The following is a 24,189-nucleotide window of genomic DNA, read 5'->3' on the forward strand; positions in this document are numbered from 1 at the left end:
AAAACTGATAACATACAGTACTTTCATTACAGTAGCTTAAATATAAAAGTCTACACAATAAAACACTTAAATGGGTTAAAAAAAAAAAAAAAAAAAATGGTGTCCATATTTAACAACAATCACACTTTCGAAACCAGTAGCTTGCGCTCTAGAGATGCCGGTGTAACCATCAATTGGTGCCACTCAGGGGTTATTTTTTTTATTAACATATATTCACCAGCATATTAAGAGATTTTAATATATATATTTGTGTAAACTATTATTATGACAAAAGCAACTGTGACGCAACTGAATATAGTGTTCAGTTATCACTATATGCATCACCACATTGACTTCACAATCCCTTATCACCTGTATGTCCCTATATAAATGAAGGCAAGAGAATGCAGAAAAGAGCTGCATAATGTCTGGCTCCTTCATTTACTGCTTGCATCTCCTGTCCAATGGGAGTGGCTCCACTATACACATATGAAAGCATATATGGAATTGGCAGTATTCCAGCAATGTAGAATGAAAGATGGACCAACCATTTTCATTTGGGGAGACCATTTGAAAAAAATAAATACTATCGTTATTCTCAGGGCAGATCTCAAAGCATTTAGGTTAGTAGTAACTGTTACCACTGGAAATAATGTTACACTGGATGAAACATTAAATGTTCCTTTAAAAGAATATGTAAATTGAAAGATGGGGTACACTTTAACATTACTGAATCTTACCTCATTCAGTTCATTGTTTCGCCGACCTTCAAGTCCAGAGAACACAGAACTCCCCTCTTTGCTGGGCGTTAAAGTAATTGGTGATGATGAACCACTATGAACAGGTGTTTCTATGAAGATATGCAGGCAAAAGAATATTGTTTAATTTTTACACAAACTTATGAATGTAAAGATACATGAAATAACATTTTAATGGAAAAAAACAGAAAAAAAAAATCTTAAAGTATTAACACTCATATGCATCATTTGTGGGAAAAAACACTGCACACAAGAATCAAATACCAGCAAGTTTCCATCACATAACTAAGGGCCTGATTCAGAGATGAACACATGGAAGCGACTAACGATGTCTGCATGCGTCTGAGTCATACAGCGCATACCTCAAGATTCATTACTGTTGTCGCTTGCAATGAGGATTTATTCTCAAGGTGATTTACAGGCAGGGACTGTTTGGGCAGCAAAGGGGAGGGAGGTGTGACTCAAACGAGGCTTAACAAGTTCATTATGCGGGCGTCTCAGCCTGCAGCTGCAATCTCATATGCAGTAAATGGCTCTGGTGTCTCACTTCCGGCGGCCATTCTGAGTAACCATAGAGTTACTCTGATAAACAAGTGATCTGTGACCGATTCTGTGCCCTTGAACGTAATTGTTTGGAACAGAAATAACATCTCTCCATAAAGTGGATTAAGTCAAAACCCGGAAGACAACCTACTCTTCTCCAGGTGAAGAAACAGCTTTGGCATTGATGTTGGAGTCTCTGGATGTCGGCGCTTGGGTTGTGGAGAAGCGCTACTTTCTGACAGCCTATCACAGCTTGTACTGTGACGTGTTGAGCGTCTCAAGGACTGTAAAATGTCTGGCTCTGTTCGCCGCCTTTTAGGTGTGGCAGAGTCTCCCGTTGTGGGCAGGCTGTCTGTGGACTGTGGCGTTGGAGGGTTTAAGAGTGGAGGGCTTGGCGATACTTCCTCTTGGTTTCTTAAACACACACACAAAAAAAAAAGTTACGCAAGAGATTTTTTTTGGTTACCTAAATATCTGTAAGACATAAAATTAATATACTTGCCTATTACAAATAGATGAAATCTCCTTGATGGGGAGAAAAAATTTAGATGAGGTCACCTTCTTATACTGTGCTTGCTCATATGGGTAAAGGAGAATTAGCGGGAGGGTGAAGTCAAATGTAATTCTTAAGCCATCCACCATTTCTTTGCAAAGTTCAACGCTAAAAGAAACATTTTAGAATTTCAACAACTGAACATGTACTTGAAAAGAAAATACAAAAATCATAGCAGAAGTGGCATTCTAATGGATAGATTGCTACTAAAAAAGTAGTCAAGATTCTCAGGCTGTTATTAGTGGTTAAAACAGCTGCAGAGTGAGATACCAAATAATGCACACTGGAAACAGGACTCCTAACAAAGAACTCAGCACAATTTATAGGACTGCATTAACAGTCAATAGAAAGTTTGGAGAGAAACAATGCAGTATATAGTATATAAAATATATATACTTTTTTTTTTTTCAAGGAATAGATATTTAAATAATTTCAGCCAAAGGCATTTCTAATTGGTACTGCAGATTAACCTCAGCGCAGATTGAGGCACAGAAATATAACATACTTCAGACTGATGTTAAATGTTATAATGGATAGGAGAGAACTGTGCTTCTGCTCAACCGAGGCCGTCAATCATGCGATCCTGGCAACAACACCTATACAAACAGCGTTCAAAGCTGAATGTGCCGACTCAACAATCCCATGCAAGGAATTACCATTATATATGTCCATATAAATAATATAAATGATCTCTGGCACTGAAAGTGTAATAATCCTTGTAATCCTGACTGTGACCAGGAGTAATTTTGTGCCTACAACACTATGTGGTTGATGTTACAAATCCCCAACTCAATTGTCATCCATATATAAAATTAGGAATGTCCAACTAATATAATAGAAAATAATGTAGTTTATTAATAAGCAAGTAGGAAACAAACATTTGAATATCAATATATTGTCCTGAAGACCACTAATAAATAAATATTTGCTATAAAGTAATTCCTAGTTAACCAACGCAGCACAAAAACAGGAAAAGGAGCCAGGTCAAAACAGTTTCAATATTAATGGATAGAAATTCTAAAGCACAAATGTACCGTTTGGGAATATACAGTATATACTGCAAACCTCTTACTTTTTCTCTGGTGGAACATAGAGAAGATTCATGTTGACATTAGAAGTGGTCTGATGATGTCGGATTCTCTCATTTGCTGAAAACGCTGCGTTAATAGCAAAGTGTTTCACATAAGACTCCAGGATGGTAATAATGTTGGTCTGACAAGGCAGCTTAACAAGCTAAAATGGAAATATTTATATTGCGTCATTTTTTCACCCAAAAACAACCTTATACCTAAATTCCCGTCAATTTTTTATTCTTCTATAGCCGTTTAGAGATTGAGTTTAAGTAATATATATTATTCTAGACACAAGGCATCAATAGCATAGTACACCGGTCACCAAATGCAAGTGTTTAAAAAGCAACACAGGCACATACGTATGTGACAATGCTCTAATACAGCTGCATTAAAAGCTATCCATCATCCCTAAAGCAAAGTATCTTCTATATTAACAAATAATAATGAAAACTCAAGTTTGCCCTTTTTTATAGCTCCTGAGACAACTTTTAAGACTGGTAAAAAGGAAAAAAATATATTAAGTATCAACTGAATGTGTTTTAAATTTTCTAAACATAAGTAGAAAATGTATATGTTGATCCTATTGGGCTGTTGTGTGTACTTTTTTTTTTTTTTTTTTTTTTTATTACCCTTAATTTTAATTCTGAGTTTTCACATGCAGATCAAGATTTTTGAGTTTAACCAAGCAGAAAGGAAAGAAAAATCACTAGTAATCTCATTGTGAATTGAGTAACCAATAAGAAAGTGAAAACATAGAAAGGCATTGTCACCCTTAAACAACTGCACTTTTCTAATGTGGCTTTCCATGTACAGTCAAACAAATGAGACGAAAAAATTAGACAAGCTAATTTATTTTATTTTTTTTTCCCATTGAGGAAAATTAACCACTCTCATATCTGAGTGGCAAAAGTAGGCAAGCCCTTGCTTTCAGTATCTGGTATGACCCCCTTGTGCAGTAATCACTGCTCCTAAATGTTTCCAGTAATTTCTGACTATTCCTGAACATCGGCTTGGAGTAATTTTACCCCATTCCTCCATACAAAACAGCTTCAACTCTGTTATGTTGGTGGGTTTCCTCACATGGACTGGTCACTTCAGGTCCTTCCACAAATTTTCAATTGGATTAAGGTCAGGACTTTGACTTGGCTATTCCAAAACTTTAAAATGTATTCTTTAACCACTCTATGGTCGAATGACTTGTGTGCATTCTCCTTTAGTATATTCTAGTATAATTCAAAATTCATTGTCCCATCAATGACTGCAAGTCGTCCTGGGCCAGATGCCACAAAAACAGGCCCACACCATGAATCCACCACCACCGTGTTTCACAGATGGTATGAAGTTTTTATGCTGGAATGCAGTTCTCCTTTTCTCCAAACAGAACGCTTCGCATTTAAACCAAAAAGCTCTATTTTGTCCACAAAACCTTTTTCCAATAGTCTCCTCACTTGTCCAGGTGATCATTACTGCACATGGGTAGCAATGTTCTTTTTGGAGAGCAGTGGTTTTCTCCTTGCAATCCTGCCATTCACATCATTGTTGTTCAGTGTCCTCTTGATAGTGGACTCATGAACAATAGCTAATGTGAGAAAGTACTTCTGTTGCTGAGGGGTTAGCTTGGGTTCCTCCGTGACCTTGCAAACTATTAGACGCCTTGCTCATGGCATGATCTTAGTTGGTCGACCACTCCTGGGGAGGGTAATAATGATTTGAAATATTCTCCATTTGTACACAATCTCTCTGACTGTTGATCGATGAAGTACAAACTCTATAGAGAGAGTTTTGTAACCTTTTCCAGCCTGATGAGCATCAACAATTCTTCTTCTAAGGTCCTCAGAAATCTCCTTTGTTTGTGGCATGATACACTTCCACAAACATGTTTTGTGAACATCAGACTTTATAAGATCCCTGTTCTTTTTAAAAAGACAGATTGTCCACTGACACCTGATTGTCATTCCATAGATTGTGTCACGACCAGGGTTTCCCGGCATAGGGGACAACGGGTAATACCTATGAGGATGCTATGGCGAGGGGCGTCTGGCGGTAGCGCTAGTGTCTGGCGGGGTGCATTGGCTGCGAGTAGTCCTGTGCGGGCATTCTGTCACCGTGGTCTGGTTAGGCCTGGTGGTGCTTCCGTTCAAGCATGGGCGCCGCCATCTTGCCTCCTTACATGTGACCTAGTTGCCCTATCCTGGTGTGTCACATGCGCTCTCTGGCCTGTCACAGTTTAGCACTGGGTATTTAAGGGAGTGCAGAGCTTCCTTTCATTGCCAGTGCAATGTTTTTCTCAGCATAGCTGAGAGAGAGTTCCCTGTGCTCACCACCTGTTTTCCTGTGATAAGCTACCTGCTTGTCTGCTCCAACCCCGCTGGACTACCCTGTATCCTGCATTACCTTCCCCTTGCCTGAGTACCTTTGTCTGCTGTGCACCCTGCACCTTGCCTCCACTGACACTCTGCTGTATAATCCTTCCTCAGCTTGCATTCTTCATTTCAGCCACTACACCCGATTTCTCCAGCCGTTCATCAAGTGGACATTTCCCTATTAACCAGTCACTACCTGGACAGTTCCCATTGTCTGCCACTACCTGAACATTTTCTAGTTAACCAGTCACTACCTGAACATTTTTCATTGTCTGTCACTAACTGGACTTTTTCCCATTACTTCACCACTGCTCCCAAGTACACTTCGTGCTATATCTGGATTTTAGTTTTTGTCATATTCATGTCTATCAAACCACTCATTAAAAGTTCCACCTTTTCATTTTAACCTGCTTCAGTGTCTGCTCCTATCACCACCCCAGACCCACAACAAAACCAGAACCTCACAGATTGAAAATACCTGACTAATTTTGCCATCAAAATATCTGCTAAGCCTAAAGGTTCACATACTTTTGACACTCAGATGTGATAATGGATAATTTTCCTTAAAGAAAAAAAAAAAAAAATGTGCACGTCTAATTTTTTTTGTCTCATTTGTTTGATTTGGTTCACTTTATCTACTTTTAGTACTTGCGTGAAAATCAGGTAGTTTTAGACCAAATTTCAGCAGAAATATAGAAAATTCTGAAGGGTTCACAAACTTTCAAGCACCACTGTATGTGGACAAATTAGTCACAGGTCTGACTTTTTAGCATACATCGTGACTATATCGACAATTGGGGATGTATGTTCCCCTCACTGCTACTCTGCACTCTGAATGAGTGCCCCACTGGCACATGCTATTTGTGTGCATGGCAATAAAAGAGCTGGGAATGGAAGTGCAGTGTGTCTGATGTGCTGGCCATGGCCATGTGTATCTGATGTGCTGGACACACCCCATAACATGTTGCAATACTCACTTACCATGCACACTATTGTCCCAATTCCCACTGAGGCAAATGTTGGGATACAAAGTTCAATGATCGTTCCAAATTAATGGATTTACAGTAAAAATTAGTTATTTAATGATAAACAATCATAGAAAGCATTGAAAATTAACAGTGCCATTTTAAGAGGAACAAGGGAAAACTTAAAAGGTAAACAAAATTTATAGTAAACGTACCCGTTTGCGCTTATTTATGTAATAGCAATCTTCTTCTAGCTTCTTTTTCAAAATTTCAGGAATCTCTAGAACTATGTTTTTTTCTTCCATTTCCCGTTTTGAATGAATATCTTGTTCTTCTTTCTACCAGCCAAAGTAAAAAAAGTTCGTAAAAGCAAAAATGTTCTGCAACAATTGCAGGTCTAGACAAAATCTACCAAAAACTGGGAGCCAGGGCCAAAAAGAGAGCCAGAAATTTCTACCGAATACAAATCTGTGGTTCATAGTGAAGAGTACCCATGGAATGATTAGTAGTGTCAGGAAAATACTTTCTACCAAATGACCAGCAGAGTATAGACAGTTACTGTCACTCCATTGCACAAGTTCTATTGTACCCAAAACCTACCAGTCCCCCCATAATATTAACAAACATAGAACATATACATAACACACACATATATATACAAGTACAAACAGTAATCCCAACATAATGAAATCTAGATAAAATAATGGTCTGAACAGGACAGTTAAGGTAGCCTGTATAAGCACAAATTTGGGCTTTTATCAGGAAAATTAAATTCTAACGGACTTCAGCCCACGTGAATAAACCTCTACAAACAACGCCATGTAGGGAATATCAATTGTTACTCTGCATTTCATACTATATTTTCTAGCAGGTTCTGCAAATGGAATATTTGTCACTGAAAAAAGCTGATTCATTTCACCATTTTCATGAGATATTTGCTTTACTACTTTATCATACTGAATCCTGTACAAAAGGCAGAAAAGTGTATTGTATAGGATGTATACTTGCATATAATAAGGGGTATATTTACTAAAGTGAGTTTTTAGAAGTGGAGATGTTGCCCATAGCAACCAATCAGATTCTACTTAACATTTAACTAGCACCTTCTAGAAGATAGCTAGAATCTGACTGGTTACTATGGGCAATATCTCCACTTCAAAAAAAATAAAAAATCTCTCACTTTAATAAATATACCCCTAACTGTCAAATTCTCTCTTTGGGATAAGTATTTTATTCTCTGTAGCTGTCATTACTATGCGCATATACAGATACTGGTATAAAAAGAAAAAGGAAAAAAGTATTGCAATGGTGTCTAGTCCCAAATTAATAGACCGTTTGCAAACTAATGAATATTGAATCTGCTCACAAATTGCTCAGCACGTAAAAAACATACATGAGGTTAGTGAGCAAGTGCGGCTATTAAAGAGGAGGCAGACATCTTGTCAGCTGAAACCAGGGCAAAATATAATTTTCCCCACAACAAAGAAACCTTAGGGTCCCAATAAATCCTGTCCTCTCGTAACAGAAGCCCAAGCTCTAGAAAGGACATACCATTTCTGCCTTGTCTTCAAAGTCACTTTCCTCACTTTTTATTTCTTCATCCGTCCCTTCATCGCTGTCCTCTGATGAACTACTTAGTGCTAGGAGATAAATATAGAGTTACCTCAAGTGTTTGTGTTATACATGCTTTTATCTTTTAAAGCTGCACAACAGAACATAAACATTTTGGAATAGGCTGTCTGGAAAAGATTTACTTTTAGCATAAATATTTTCACAAAGAACTTGCACATGAACAAACATACTATGGGGATTATAAATTCAACACAGCATAATTTAGCACTTCATACATGAGAAATAAACTTAGCTGGAAAATATTCTCAAATTCATAAACGTTTCTTCAAACATTATGCCAGTAAAAAAAAAAAAAAAAAAAAAATGAACAGTCCCTTTTTTTTTTTTTAATTGGATTTACTAAAATAGTTATTGGCTCATTTTGTAATGATCTTTGTGATCTATGGCATAACTAGGAGGGTGCGGATGACACCGGGTATCACCCTCGGAGGGGGTGACACCAAAATGCTGACACCTCCTCAGTGACCTGGAGCTGCACTGTGATATCGCCCGGCTCCAGAGTGTCTATGGGGCAGTCCGGCATCTTTGGGAGTGATTGACAGGCCCCCAGAGAGTTGAAACGGGGCGTACCATGAGGTTGGGTCCCCTTTTATGACCCGAGTGCCCAAGACACACGAAGGGGGTCAATTTAGCGCACAGGGTATCACCTACCTACACTTTTGGTAGGTTCTCATAATGGCATACTGGGAAGACCTGCCGTTTTGGAGCCATCACAATTTGCCCATGGCCAAGTTGCGCAGGATCCTTACACTTAACCATTTTTACTGCTTGCAACACATCAACTTCAAGAACAGAGTGTTCACTTGCTGCCCAATATATCCCATGACTCCAATCCTATTTGTATTCAGGTGCAGACCATTTAAGGGTTATCTATGTATTTGTTATAGGTTTACGAGTGGATCAAATTAAAATAATTGCTTTCGACCCCTATCATAACGCCTTTGCCGGCATTCTGCAGTCGGGATTGTGACCAGTGGTCACAACAACATCCCATTTTAATTAAGAGTCAAATATATGAATTGGTGTTTGGATACTCTGAATCTTCTCTCTTTGTGGGAAAAGTATTGAAGACATTTCTTGTTTCCTGAATCATCACTAGGGGTGGTCTATGTTAAGATAATATTATCAAATGTTTTATTTTTTATTGTGTTTTGTATGAACTTATTGTATACATTGTGAGAACACTACCCAGTGCACATCAGGAGGGTTTCCACCAGCAATTACTGTCATAGGTGCAGTTAGGTCAGGTGCACTGTCATTTTTCAATAATTATATATATAAAAAAAAACATAATGGCTTTCACAGTGAAAGTATTGAGGACCACCCTGAAGGATCAAAGGGCAATAATTCAGAGTAACTGACTTAATCAATAGGTTCAATTTGACCAGAGTATAAATGAGTAAGAAGCAGCAGTAGCTACTGGAACAAATGAATCCATGTATGACACTGCATATCGCTGCTGCTAAATACAGACTTTCACATCAATGACACTGAGTAATAAGGATAGTTTGGCATATTATCTGGCCTTTCAACATTGTACAGTGATCATGCTGAATGACAAAATGTGGGCCCCAAGGACCCTCCACTTTAAAAAAAAAATGGAGTCCGATCTGACCATTTCTGGGTCCCATTATAATTTATGCTTTAGAGCTCCCCACATGCCCCTATGATGCCCGTCAGACAACCCAACAGAATCAGACCTCCCACATGCATGTTTAATGCCTCCATGATCCTACAAGTAATAGGACTTGTCTGTACACAGACCCCATAGTGAATAAGGCATTAGATAACAAGGCATATTTGTCAAAGAATGTGTGTGGTATATCTCTGATAACAGTTTTTGGAGGATATATGTACAGGGGACCACAGCAGATATTCCAGATTTCTGCTGCAATCACCCAGTCTTCACGTTATGGCGGGCAGGGAGCCTTACAGAAAAAGCCACTTCACCACATAAAGGTGCGTGACCAAAAAAAAAAAAAGGGTGTTGGGGGTCGGGGGGGGGGGGCGGGTGTCACTCAGAAAAGTGTCTGAGATGTGCTCACTGTTAATCACTGTAGGGGGCGTGCCCATCACTCACAGAGATGCTGGGCTGTCCCCAAGCTCTCCCTGCACTGAATAGATGCCGTGCCATGCCTGTCACTGCGGCCCATGGTTGGGGAATAATGTTTTAGCTTTGCACTGTATAATGTCCCTTATTCACGTTACGACACACAGTAGTGCCCTTATAACACATTTATGCCACACAGTAATGCCCGGCCTTTACACATTAAGCCATGCGCAGTAATTCTCCTTACATTATGTCACACAGTACTGCCCCTTACACATTATGCTCCACCCCCTCCTCTTGTACTGCCCCTTACACATTATGCTCCACCCCCTCCTCTTGTCTGCCCAGCAGCCTCTTACTTAGCGCTCGCTCAACTGCAGCAGCAGGCCAGGCCCCCACCATGCCCGCATCAGCAGGCAGCGACACCAGCACTGTCATTCAAATCTGGCACCGGACGCAAACCAATCGTAGCTCGGGTGCCGGCAGCCGCTGATTGGTTGCCGGTTCACAAACACAATTGGCTCGCAACCTGCACCTATTTGAATGACAGGCGCTCTGTCCAGTGTCTCACTCTCTCCCGGCCCCTTTCTAAAAGAGTCCATGATCCTCAATACTGGGTTAAATAAGTGCTATAGTGCGTATTTAGCGTTCCCTCTAGGTCCGGCGGCAGGCAGGGCGCCGGACCTAGAAAAAGAGCACTTGTGTGCGCGTGCCTTTGGCGCACATGTCCGAAAAGGGGGCGTGCCCGGCACTAATGGAAAACAGTGGGCAGCCCCCAAGCGCCAAGGTCACTGTGCGCCCGGCATCAATTCACCGGCGGTGACCACTGCTCTGCCGTTTTCCCCACCTGCGGGACACTGCGTCCCGCGGGTGAAGGACAGAACCCTCAGGCTGTTTCAGCGGGGTGCCGCGCTGGAGGGCAGGGTGCTTTCTGCCCTTCAGAAATAGGCTGTTTCAGCGGGGCACCGCGCCCTACCCTAATGGGAACGCTACATATTTCCGATCACTGCTGCACACTTACAATTATCATCGTTATCTTCTTTTTCATTAACAGGAAGACTTTTAAGAACAGAGTCTACCCCAGGCAACCTGCACCGTCTCTTCTTTCTTCCTTTCCTTCTCCTAAGAACACAAACAGCAGTGAGACTCAGCATATTATAGACACAGCATTGTGCAAAACATTATTGATAAACCAGTCTACACGAGATGGTTTGGTTTTGACATTTACCTCCTAGTTTGTGGACAACTTATATACCAAATCTAGATAGAATAGATTGTTAATGCTTTTTCAAAATTTGATACCTTTCATCAGCTCGCTCAAGGTTTCTACCAAGAGATTAAGAAAGGAATACCGAGTGACTTGCACATATCAAAGACCCTGCTCTGTCTGACCTTATTTAGCCACATCAATATAATCAGCATATGTCATTTTTCATAAAACCATGCACCCTTACTAAAAAGCTGCATTAAGACTAGAAACATTGCTATTGTACAAAAGTAATCTCAAACACTAAGTCCAACTTTTAATATAGGTACACACACACACCTGTAGAATCATCGGGCCGTTCTTTCGATTCCCGGCCCATTCATGCTAATATCTTAAGAGTGTGTACGCGCACCTTCAATAACCATTTCTCTGAAGACAAACGGTTGCATCAAAAGATCAGGCTTTATTTTCATCCGAATTATAGGTAAGGTGCACTATGTATGCACTTTCCAACGTTCTGTTCGATGCTTAAACCCATACTCCAGCAGCAGAGCAGCCTGTGTGTCTTTTTAACACATATTTAGACATATGGGGCTCAAAGATCGCAAATTAGTTTGTATATGTGTACATGTGTTTCAGGACTGTTCGGGACTTTAGAACAAAAGTAAAATCGCATCGAATATTATTGTAGTGTATTTAGCTTTTCAGCTATGAACTGTGTTAACTCCAACTGCCCTATCAAATTATAATGTACAATAATAGTACCTTCGGGCAATAGTAAAGTTAACAGCTACCAAATCTCCCTTCAAATATTATTTGACAATATAACTACATACAACCTTAGTGTGTGGGCAGTTTTTTCTGCCTTATGTGTTCTCCTGTCTTTTGCATTCATTCTTTCTTCACTAACTTTTTGTGTGTGTTATTAGTCCCTCCCCAACTGCTGGCCCCTTTCTCTGCCTGCCTATATGCAGACTAATCCAGTCTCTACATCCAGCTGCTGTCTTTCAAACTGAACGCTTCAGTCGGGTCACGTCTGTCAACCTGTCCGACCACACAGCTATCCTGTTGGGGGACAGCTAGTCATCGGCGATGGCGGACAGTACATTAGCAGTGTACGCAGTTGCAATGGCATAATTTTTTTGGCCACCAAGAGAAATACTACACAGATGACAAACGTTTCATAACCACTTTTCTTCTGCAAGGCCTGTGATCACTCACCTGCACATATCAACATACCCTCCCAGCTCATTATGCAACCTTCTCAATCTATTTCCTCAGATGCAGTCTTTTCACTTGCTCTTGCCACATTAAATGGGGATGAAAATCTCCTCCAATTAAGCTGGTTACACACTATTCAATGTACCCAGCAGCGGAACAATATATTGTTCCAGCTGTACACAATCCTATGTACGACCAAGCAATATGTTGTTCTATGCTGCATTTAGCAACTTGGCGTCATTCATTGCATCATCCCATTTGTTGTGCAGCACAGCAGATGGAACAATGCGATGAATGACAGTCATGCATACACACCATACGATCCGTACAATATATATAGTTCATGCGTTGGAACGATATAAATCGGAAAATGGATCACAGTGTGTACCCAGCTTCAGACCAATACCTCTGACCCATATTCCAAAACATTGCCTTTCATGTCTTGGGAGTACCCACAACTATTTAATTTGTCCCTTTCTCAAGGCTTGCTCCATAAACTGTACATGCTATTCCATTGTTTAAAGCTGTATACCATTTGATCAGTGTGACTACAGTCTTGCCTCCATTCTCCCAGTACTAACATTTCTGGGATAAAAATTGTGAATGCCCAGCAATTAAAATATTAATTTAATCTCATTTCAGCACTGAACAGAGTGCAATTACAGCCCATGCAGCTCTTTGACAATGCAAGATAAAGCACAAGGTGTTTTTTTGTATGTGCTTCTTTTAGCCTCTGACCTGGACGACTAAAAACTCCAACTACTACTAAATTCTACCTCCTTGGGTTGGTTCTATACAAGAACAGGCTGAAGGTAAACTTTCCCAGTAAAAATCTGCTAAAACAAGGTATCCCACGGCCACATTTACAATTTCTATTAACATAGACTGATATCAATGAGGCAAAAATTCAGGTGTGCGTAGTTGAGTGATCTACCCAAGTTGCATAAACCCAGCTTGTAGTGACTTGCAAGTTGACTAAAATACCTCAATACCAACTACTTTGTAAAGGAAAATTGCTACTTAATGTCAAAGAGACAGTTTATAAAACTCATCACATATTAAAAGCAGGCACTGTAACTTTACCCTGTTCTACCTCAAATTACATTCCAAGGCCCAGGCATAGGAACCAAATGTCAAATACTTGGGAGTTTGACTTGCCTTCAATCTTTCTTTTGCAGTCCATAAAAAATAAAAAAATAAAGTAGAAATTATGGGCCACATGTACTAGCCTTCGAGTTGCAGAAAGTGGCGAAATTTTGGCGATTTAAGCAAGATTTAAAACAGCAATTATTTCTAAAATAAAGGCAGAACCAGGTTAGTTATGCCTTAGACACATGCAGAAAAAGTATGCTTTCATTACCTGTTTCTTACCTATTTGCAGCTTCCAGCCCTGACCGCAATGTCAACATATAAAGACGCCGCATGTACCCTTGCTTAGAGCTGCTCACAGACTCAGTACGTTCCAACAGTGCTTTCCTGCCATCTTTGCTTCAATACATGTAAAAGAACATTGGAGTGGAGTCAACTACTTTTTCCCAACTAACACACTACAGCAATGGAAGCTGTGAAGAGGTAACGAAAGCATACTAATTTGCATATCCCTCTCATATGGGAAATTTAAAAGAAAACATTAGTACAAGACTGTGAAACCTTTTGAAGGATAATGAAGGCAGAGCAAGCTCACCATAAGCCACTTACATTATGTTATCTAGGGACAAGGAATCAAAATTATATAGGCGTAAATAATTTGATAGTGCTCACATCATTTATCCTCTTAACACTAGGGGATATATTTACTAAGCGGCCCGTTGTGGCTGTGGGACTCAAAAAGGGCAATAATATTAAATGCAAAACAAACAGCGTTTGAAAAGCTGCCGCTTAAATATAGCCCTGTATTTCAGTGCAAGCCACCGGTCAGCTGACACCCTGTCAAATTCTGAGGTCCGATATTACAACATTAATGTCAGTACATCAAATGAAGTCATTACAAAATTAGTTACCAATTATGCAACAAGTACCTGGAAAAGTGCATACATTCTGTAACATCACTAATGTTAATATATACAGTATACACCAAAACATGCCATTAAAGATACAATTTTTACACAGATTGATTGTGCGAGAAAAATAAATTAGGCCAATGATGCATTAGTAACAATATATGAGATAGAGATATATATCTCTACACACACACACACAGGTTGAGTCTCCCATATCCAAAATGCTTGTGACCAGGGGTATTTTGGATATCGGAATATTCCGTATTGTGGAATATTTGTATACCATATTGAAATGTCTTAGGAATAGGACCCAAATCTAAACACAGAATGCATTTATGTTTTATATACACCTTATACACACAGTCTGAAGGTAATTTTATACAATACTTTCAATAATTTTGTGGCTCAAACAAAGTTTGTGTACATACATGAAATTAATGTTTCATATACACCTTATACAGAGCCTATAGGTCATTTTATATTAAATAATTTTGTGCCTTAATCAAAGTTTGTGTACATTGAACCATCAAAAAGCAATGGTTTCACTATCTCAGTCATGCTAAAAATATTCCATATTTCTGAATATTTGGATATGGGAGACTCAACGTGTGTGTGTTTAAAAAATAAAATAAATATATTTAAATATTTTTTTTTTTTTTTTTTTTTTTAAAACATGCACACATATACAGTATGGCTAACTTTTCCAGAGTTTACAACCTAAGATAAATCATAGGGGATTCATGTTCAATTAGCCACAGGGTACACCCCGGCATTTAATAGATTTCCTCCTGTAGTCATAGAAACTCATAGGTTCTTTTGAAAAGTAGCAAGCTAAGAAATGTTGCAACACATCATAAGATGCAAATTCTTTGCGGCATACAAGTACTTTTCAGAAAGACTTAAGTGCCCCTTTTTTATGACTGTTTATACCTTGCATCTGTATGGAACTCTGTGCACCAGGTTTGTAAATTTGAACTTTGGTTGTGCCTACTTTTGGATCTCTTGGGGGAGATTGATAATAGTTTGGAGTAAGATAAAGTACCAACCAATCAGCTTCTGTCACTTTACAGGCTGTGTTTGTAAAATGACAGGAGTTGATTGGTTGGTACTTTCTCTCAGTCCAAGCCTTACAAAATGACTAAAAGACATCCATCCTGTATGAAGAAATAGGTAAAGATTACATTCTCCAAAGATAAAGCAGTAAAAGTCTGAAACAAGAACATTTGTGCTGGGTATGTGAATTTAGGCGTCTACCTAGAGAACCTCCTTACATGCGAGCTACTGCTTTCCTTGCCAACTTTCTTTGTAATCTCCGATTTTCATCAGTGTCACGAAGAACATGGTCTTCTGCAGCCCATCTATCCCAACTAAAATACAGAGGAAAGAAAAAAGAAATATGTGAAGCAAATACCACTGCAGCATATAAAAGTAATGCTAAGCTCTTTGGATAGTTTTTTGTTAGCATACAGATGTGTCCTCAAATTCTTCCTGCATTCGCGCCAAACAGCCCATCTTGGTGTGCCAGGTCCGGTGAAACTCTGCTAGTGGTGAACGTCTTTCAGGCAAAAATGTAATTCACAATGCAATGCACTAGGAAGCAACAGGGGACGGCGCTGATTAATTTGATATGCAACACTTGTATATCTGTGTCCGACAGAGTCTCAGAATCAGCATACAAAGTGCTACGATGCAGCCAAGATCTGTCAAGTCCACACCAGCTTCCATTTACAAACCAAGTAGCACACATACATATACATTTTGCATATCAAATTGATCAGCACAGTCTCCTGGTGCCTCCTAGTACATCACATTGTGCCTTACATGCAAAAGACACCCAACGCTAGCGAAGTTGCACGGGACCTGCCACCCCCCACTATTTATATTATTCAAACACCTCAATGACAGAAGGCAAATATATTTATCTATGCTGAAAAACAACAACATTTAAATACATCACCATCTTTATTATCTATTACTAGTTATTTATATCGTGCATACATATTGCACAGCGATTTACAGAGAATATTTGCCGATTCACATCAGTCCCTACCCCAGTGGAGCTTACAACTATATTCCCTACCACATGTATATGGAGTACACACACACAGGTTAATTTTTTGGTCGGGAGCCAGTCAACCTACCACTATATTTTGGGAGTGTGGGAGAAAACCCACGTAAGTACGGGGAGAATATACAAACATCAAAGTTATGCATACACACGGTCAGATTTTTCCTTCAGATCTGAACGATAACGATTTAAAAATCGTTCAGTCGTTCATATCTGAAGGAAAATCCTGACATGCCTGAACGATGAGCGTTCCCGATGGTCAGATAACAATATCTGACATCTGATGTGTTTGCAGTCAGACTTGGACTATTCCATTCATTTTAATGCAGTCAAAAATTGTTCAAATCGTTCATCTGACAAATCTTACCGTGCGTATGCTCCATTAGGATCGTGATGGGGGATCAAGCCCACAACCTCAGTGCTATGAAGCAGTAATGCTGATCATTACAACAACCGTGCTGCAACTTATCCAGGAATTAATCCTCAATTATTTAAAGTACAGCATAATTATTTCTGGTATGCAAAAATCTGTTTGCAGTCCTGTTATTAGATCATTTTTACTGTATTGTGGTGAGCATGAAACGGAGTGGAATTTCAGAGCCAGAGCTTTTGAAACTCACTAAATCCCCAATTTATAGACTAGAAACAATTTAGTGCAAACATGTTTACGCATTTCTCTATTCTTTCCTCCTTGACCTTAACAACTGCATTTGACAACTAATTTTTCTCTACATTACATCACATTCTTGGTTCTCCTTCTGTCTCCACACTCCCCTCCCCCTAGGTGGTCTCCTTTTTATCCCATTCTACGTCTTCCTTCGGTAAGCCTAAGTGTTACCCCTGCCAAGGTCCCCTCTCCTCCAGGTTCACTACCTTGGTGTCATTCTCAACTCTGATTTTTCCACCTACATTCAGTCTCTCTGCCAATCCTGCTGCTTCCACCTATATAATTTCTCCAGTATTAGGCCCTTTCTCATCCTGGTAGCCACTACATCATTACCCATATCATTTCTCATATGGGATTACTGATTTTATCCTCTGGCCTACTGAATTTCTGCCGTGCCCCAAATGCTCTCTTTTCTTAACTATGCTGCCCCCCTTATTTTCCTCCTGCTGCAGTGAATCTGCTGCCCCCTCCACCAGCTCCCTTGCCACCAAAGACAACTCCTTTCACTCACCTGCATTGCCTTTAACCACATCATTGTGCCCCAGGGTATCTCTACTTACCCGCACTTCACTCCAGCACTATGAACTCCATCTTCAGGATGTCTCACATGCCCACCTCAGCCACCAAAAAAAAAAAAAAACACCTTTGGAATACCCTCCCTCACCTAATCAGACTTGCCTCTAACCTCCCATTCCCTTAAAACATCTCTTCACAGAAATCCTCTATATCACCCCTACTTGAAAATCTCCAGCTTCTGCATCCCACAGCTCTGTTCTTTCACCCCTATTGTGTATGCACGTGTTCCTTTTGCAATGTAAGATCTAAACAGCCGGGCCCACTCCCCCTTTGAATTCGCTACATAATTACTGTATGTACTCTGAGTGAGAGAAGAATGAGAAAAGGAATATCATTTGTATTGCTTTCTTGCACCCTCTCCCTGGGGCCACTCTTGTGCGCACAAGAAATCACCCCAGGACCACGGACCCCAGCGATCATCGTTATTGTCAGGTACCTTTGCCCTTTCCCTGCACTCTCATTAGGAGTTCCTCAGCGCTACCACCCTGCACTGCACCAGGAGGTATACAACTGGGATAACATTAACAGCAGATCTCTTCCTTACTGAATCATTGTCCATCACTATTCACTGCTTAGCACATATGGGAAAGCAGATTTTGGAGCATATCAGTACACAGGCTTTATTTTTCATCTCTTATTGAAGGATATTAATTGAATAATTCTCTGCCAGTGATTTTTACCTGTGTTCCGTGGTTCAATTTTTAATAATTTGCTCACATTTATGTTACACACATTACTCTTACTTCACTTTTTTTATTTTAATGCTTAAACACCGGTCTCTCACTTGGATATTACATTAGTGAGCCAAAGCGTGTTTTAATGTATAATTGCCATTCCATGCCTTACGCAATATTGGTAAGAATGACTACTAATTTATTTTTGTCTTTTGTGCTTATGTTCCTAATAATGGTATGGATAGAACCACAATCGATAATTTAAACGGAACTCAGAATACGTTATATGTTTTAACACAATAATTTCTCATTAGTGTGCTAGCATCCAGTATGTAAATAGATAACAGGAGGGGAATAAAGACATTAAACACAGCATTATTTTAAACTACAAATTGATGGCATTTTCTTTCTGCTTCTGAGATCATCCCATAAAACAGACAATATAAGTGACATATGTATAGTGTGTTTTGGGTAAGTGAAAAACGTAAGAACATAAAGTGCTGGTATCCCAGCTGGCACAACCTACCTTCTATTCCAACCATTAAAATGAATCAGATACTCGGGGTTCTTCCTGCCCTTGTCATCTTTGCCGACAACAATATCAACAACCTAGGGCAAGAACACACATTTTTAACCCTTTACATAGAGAAGAAAACTAATGACAGGAAATAAGTCCCATTCCCAGGCACACATCAGCGGGAGAGGAGTGCGAGCTCGGGGTGACTCCACCGCCGGGTACAGCTGATACATGGAGCTCAGGTTACGCTCCGCAGCAATAACAATAGTGAGAACACGGCACCACATGTGTAACCAGACACCAGCTGCCGGCGCGTTTCAGGAACGGCGTACTACGTGCAGGAGCGGACTGCGCGCACAGCAGTTACAGTGTACACATACATGTGACATATGAACGCGCACGCTGGCCGTATAACCATGAGCCGTGTGTGTACAATTACACTGATTATACCGAGCCCCCTCCCTTCCCACCGGAACCAGGGACCGGCGCTCCCCCGGCAGCAGCGCACCTTACCTTGGCATCGTACAACACTTTGGCCTTGGTCGGGTCTGGTTCAAAGCAGAGAACTTTCTCCCCTTTTTGGAATTTAAATTTCATTCCCCGTGCGTTCATTTGTTCATCATGGCGGAGAGCAGGAAGCGGCGAGACTCCCGCGGCGGCCTCAGCAGCGCCGCACAGAGCATGGTCCTGGCTGCTACTTCCCCTCCTCAGCAGCTGCTGCTCCCTTCCGCCTCATGCTGACGTCACCACCGGCCCGCCATGTGACCGCTGCTGTCACATGGTACACACGCTGCTGCTGCTACGGCTAGGGTACTGTCAGTCAACATAGTTGCTAATTCCGCTTATAGCAAGCGGAAGTGGGCTTTTTTTTTTTTTGCAAATTGCTTGTTGTTGAGCTTTTTTGTGTGTGCATTGCCGGGCAGTCCCTGGAGAGGTGTGTGTGTGCATTACCGGGCAGTCCCTGGAGAGGTGTGTGTGTGCATTACCGGGCAGTCCCTGGAGGGGTGTGTGTGTGTGTGCATTCCCGGGCAGTCCCTGGAGGGGTGTGTGTGTGCATTGCCGGGCAGTCCCTGGAGAGGTGTGTGTGTGTGCATTACCGGGCAGTCCCTGGAGAGGTGTGTGTGTGCATTACCGGGCAGTCCCTGGAGGGGTGTGTGTGTGTGCATTGCCGGGCAGTCCCTGGAGGGGTGTGTGTGTGCATTGCCGGGCAGTCCCTGGAGAGGTGTGTGTGCATTACCGGGCAGTCCCTGGAGGGGTGTGTGTGTGCATTGCCGGGCAGTCCCTGGAGGGGTGTGTGTGTGTGCATTGCCGGGCAGTCCCTGGAGGGGTGTGTGTGTGTGCATTGCCGGGCAGTCCCTGGAGGGGTGTGTGTGTGCATTTCCGAACATTCCCTGGAGAGATGTGTGTGTGTGTGTGTGTGCATTGCCGGGCAGTCCCTGGAGGGGTGTGTGTGCATTGCCGGGCGGTCCCTGGAGAGGTGTGTGTGTGTCTTGCCGGGCAGTCCCTGGAGAGGTGTGTGCGTACATTGCCGTGCGGTCCCTGGAGAGGTGTGTGCGTGCATTGCCGGGCGGTCCCTGGAGAGGTGTGTGCGTGCATTGCCGGGCGGTCCCTGGAGAGGTGTGTGCGTGCATTGCCGGGCGGTCCCTGGAGAGGTGTGTGCGTGCATTGCCGGGCGGTCCCTGGAGAGGTGTGTGTGTGCATTGCCGGGCGGTCCCTGGAGGGGTGTGTGTGCATTGCTGGGCATTCCCTGGAGAGGTGTGTGTGTGTTTTTACACTAGTGACTGAGGAGTGGGGAAGGTCATGTCTGGTGAATAGAGGGCAGTAGGCAGAGGATGATATCGGGCAAGAGGGAAGGTAAAGGTGCCTACACACTATGCGATGTGGTCACGATGCAATAGCGTGTCCGAATTACCTTGAACTCTCTCCAGCAGCTCCCCGGCAGTCCTGGACACGATTTTGGGGCATATTCAATTAGCCGCGAAAAGTCCTGTACTGTTCGCATGCCGGACTTTTTGCCGTCATCGCTGATTTTTATTGCAAAAAAGTATTGCGCACATCCCCGCTTATCCCTGAATTCAATTAGTAATCAGCTAAAACGGGACCCGGCGAAACTGTAACGTGCGAAAAGTACTGTCAGATTTGGGGAAATCAGCCTGACACCCCCCCAAAAGATGCACTGACATTGGGGATCACTATAGATACCCCGAATAGCCCTGTTGAAGGTGTTTGGGGTCCTTAAATGATCTCAATAGCTGCTATTTAGCATCTTTGCATAAGTGGTGAAGAATAGCATTTAGCAGTTTTTTGGGTAAAAATAAGTTGTCCCAGCAAATTTGGGGTACATGAAAATAGGTACACGCATATTTTAAAGTTGCTAAAGTGAACTTTTAAAAAATCCACCTGCCACAAACTTAAAAACAACTGGGGCATACTTGGGGGGGGGGGCCCTGAAGTCTATTTCGCTAATGTTTAAGTTTGTCCCCCAACTTTGGACTTTTTCACCCCCAAACTGAAAGTACTTTTGTGGGTGATCTAAAGTATTTTTTAACTTTTTTTTTTTTTGCAGTTTACCTTTGGGGGACTGTCCCAAGGATGCAGTTTTTGTCGACACCTATTCATAGGCGAAACTTTTTCGCAGGTTCCAATGCATCGACTTTCCCCACCGGCGAAAAGTCTCCGGAATTGACTACGGAGGAAACTTTTTCGCATGGCGAAATGATGTCACTCACGATACTTCATCGCAGAAAATGGCTACACACGTTATGGGGTATTGTGTGTAGAAGTTTGAGGACAAAAATGAATTTAATCCATTTTGGAATAAGGCTGTAACATAACAAAATGTGGAAAAAGTGAAGTGCTGTGAATACTTTCCGGATGCACTGTATAAATATATATTATATACATTTCTCACACAGCTCTTCCCCCTCCCTCAGATCTCCCCCACACACAGCTTTCCTCCCTCAGATCTCCCCCCTCAGCTCGACTCCCCTCAAACACATACAATGTTGCCCCTCACTCAGACTTCCCCACACACGTAGCACTCCCCCCTCACTCGGATCTCCTCCTTACTTGGACTCCACAGCTCTCCCCCCTCACTCAGCCTCCCCTCTCACACACAGCTTCTCCCACTAATAGTGACCTCCTCACCCACACAGCTTTCCCCACACCGCTCTCCCCCCTCACTCAGATCCCTCCCTTCACACACACGCAGATCTTACCCTCACAAAGATCTCCCCTCCTCACACAGACCAACCCCCACACACACTCATACACACAAAGCTTTTTCCCTTAATATAGCTCCCTTCACATACACCTATATCCCACCTTTCCTTTCTCCTCCCCCCTCTTGATTGTTGCAGGGCGCTGGAGAGCAGCCATCTGACTGGGCAGGGGGACAGGAGGGGCGGATCACCTGCTGCCGAGCTTAGCCTGAAGCACATAAAAACATCGGTGTCTCTATATTGGGGCGTGGGATTAGCCACAAGCGCCGCTATGCCCACACCATGTCCCCTGTCTGGAGGCACTGATCTCTTTATATGCTTCAGGCTCAGCTGAGTAGCAGGTGATCCACACCCCAGTCGGAAGGCTGCTCTCTAGCGCACTGGCCAGAGCAGAAGTTCAACTGGAACCAGCTCTCTACGCCCCTGAGTATATGGGGGAGTTAATATTACTGAGGCTGTTAAAGAGAGGGGATAAATGGATTAGGTGAAAGGAATGAGGGAGGTAAAGAAGGGGTGAGAGGAATGGAGGGGAGAAATAGAGTCAGGTAAAGGAGTACTGGCAAGAGAATGAGGTATGAAAAGAGGGAGGAGGTAAAAAAATATGGAGGCTAGTGTACAGGGAAGAGAGAAGCAATATAGGCAGATAAGGCTGGGTACACACTAGGACAATGGGTAATCAGCACAATGGTTGGGATGAATTCCCTTAGTCCCGGACCAAGCGAGATTGTGTTATAAATACCAAAGACTGCTCCGTGTGAACCCCCTAGAACCCAGGCTAGCGAGGTCTTTCGCCAATAACAACAGCCCATTGTTCTCTTAGAACTAGGATACATTCACCAGTACTTAGGCGGCAGCCTGGGATTATAACTCAGGGTAGTAGTGATTCACACGAAGAGACAATGGAATTCAGTGGTGAGCGGAACGACAGAAACAGGTTCAGGTAGACTTGGAAGTCGATGGCACGACTTAGTGAACCGATGGTGTGGCTTTGAAGCCAATGGTGTGGCTTGAAGCCTGTAGCGGAAGAAGGTAACAATCGATGCGGCTTTGAGAGCCGATGGTGCGGCTTGGAGCCGGTTACAGAGGATTGTACACAATAGATGCGGCTTGGAGCCGGTAACAGAAGAGAGTACACAATTGAGGCAGCTTTGAGAGCTGATGGTGTGGCAGGGAGACGGATGCAGAAGATAGTAACAATTGATGTGGCTTTGAGAGCTGATGGTGCGGCTTAGAGCTGGTAACAGGAGAAGGTACACAATTGATGTGGCTTTGAGAGCCGATGGTGCGGCTTGGAGCCGGTAACAGAAGAAGGTACACAGTTGATGTGTAACACAAGAAAAACCTAGGCACCCAGTGAACCTGTATTGAGTAAAGCTCAGAAGGTGTGGATGCCAAATTGGAATTGGAGATTGCTGTCTCCAATACAAAAACAGCGAACACAGAGAAATACTGCAAAGGCGCTATATGAGCATAAGTTAATATCAATTACTCCCGGGAGTACATGTATATCACATATAAATCATAAAATCAATACTGCTAATAATAAGATTAAATGGTTAATATAAAAAATGATAATAAATAAAAAGTCAAAAAATTCTGATCCATGCAGCTGAAGGTGGGAACTAAAAGTCACAAATGACGATGAAGTATCCAATGTTCATTTGGAATAAAGATAAGTCTCCACACATATATAGATCCGCAGTTGGAATATAATATTGAATGTTGGTAAGGATATACAGACTGTCAGACTCCAGTCTGTAGAAAATACTACATATTTTCATATTTTTCTACAGACTGCAGTCTGACAGAGGACATCAGCGGAGTGAGTACTCAGAGCACATTGGTCATATATCCTTACCAACATTCAATACTATGGATCAGAATTTTTTGACTATTACCATTTTTGATTTACACAGCTGATGTGGTTTAGTAAGCCGATGGTACGGCTTCGAGTCGATAGCAAAAGAGAGTTAACAATTGATGCGGCTTTAAGAGCCAGTACACAAGTTTGAGTATAGTTTGTGTACTGCGTCCATAAGAGTTGGTACACAAGTTGGTGTACTGCGTCCATAAGAGTTAGTATACAAGTTTGTGTACTGCGGCTTAGAGAACTGGTACACAA

At 41.8% G+C, this 24,189-nt stretch overlaps 1 protein-coding gene across 3 annotated transcripts in view; it reads right to left on the reverse strand.

Annotated features, from left to right (window-relative positions):
* MSL3 (MSL complex subunit 3) overlaps positions 1-19,651 on the reverse strand; it is a 28,303-nt gene extending 8,652 nt beyond the window's left edge. The window contains exons 1-11 of one of the 3 annotated variants that reach the window (XM_088481177.1): positions 19,360-19,651; positions 18,856-18,938; positions 15,616-15,711; positions 13,716-13,832; positions 10,938-11,038; positions 7,786-7,874; positions 6,450-6,572; positions 2,906-3,066; positions 1,783-1,941; positions 1,432-1,694; positions 720-829 (exon numbers count right to left, since the gene is read on the reverse strand). In XM_088481177.1, the coding sequence (XP_088337303.1) occupies positions 720-829; positions 1,432-1,694; positions 1,783-1,941; positions 2,906-3,066; positions 6,450-6,572; positions 7,786-7,874; positions 10,938-11,038; positions 13,716-13,832; positions 15,616-15,711; positions 18,856-18,938; positions 19,360-19,458 (1,401 nt within the window). In that variant the 5' untranslated portion in view covers positions 19,459-19,651. Of the gene's footprint in view, positions 1-719; positions 830-1,431; positions 1,695-1,782; positions 1,942-2,905; positions 3,067-6,449; positions 6,573-7,785; positions 7,875-10,937; positions 11,039-13,715; positions 13,833-15,598; positions 15,712-18,855; positions 18,939-19,359 lie in introns of those variants that run through there. The other 2 variants (XM_088481178.1, XM_088481179.1) reach the window with 2 other exon arrangements.
* Positions 19,652-24,189: the final 4,538 nt, after the last annotated feature.

This window comes from Taudactylus pleione, unplaced genomic scaffold (assembly GCF_031769625.1).
Source record: "Taudactylus pleione unplaced genomic scaffold, aTauple2 ptg000265l, whole genome shotgun sequence".
Classification (NCBI taxonomy): domain Eukaryota; kingdom Metazoa; phylum Chordata; class Amphibia; order Anura; family Myobatrachidae; genus Taudactylus; species Taudactylus pleione.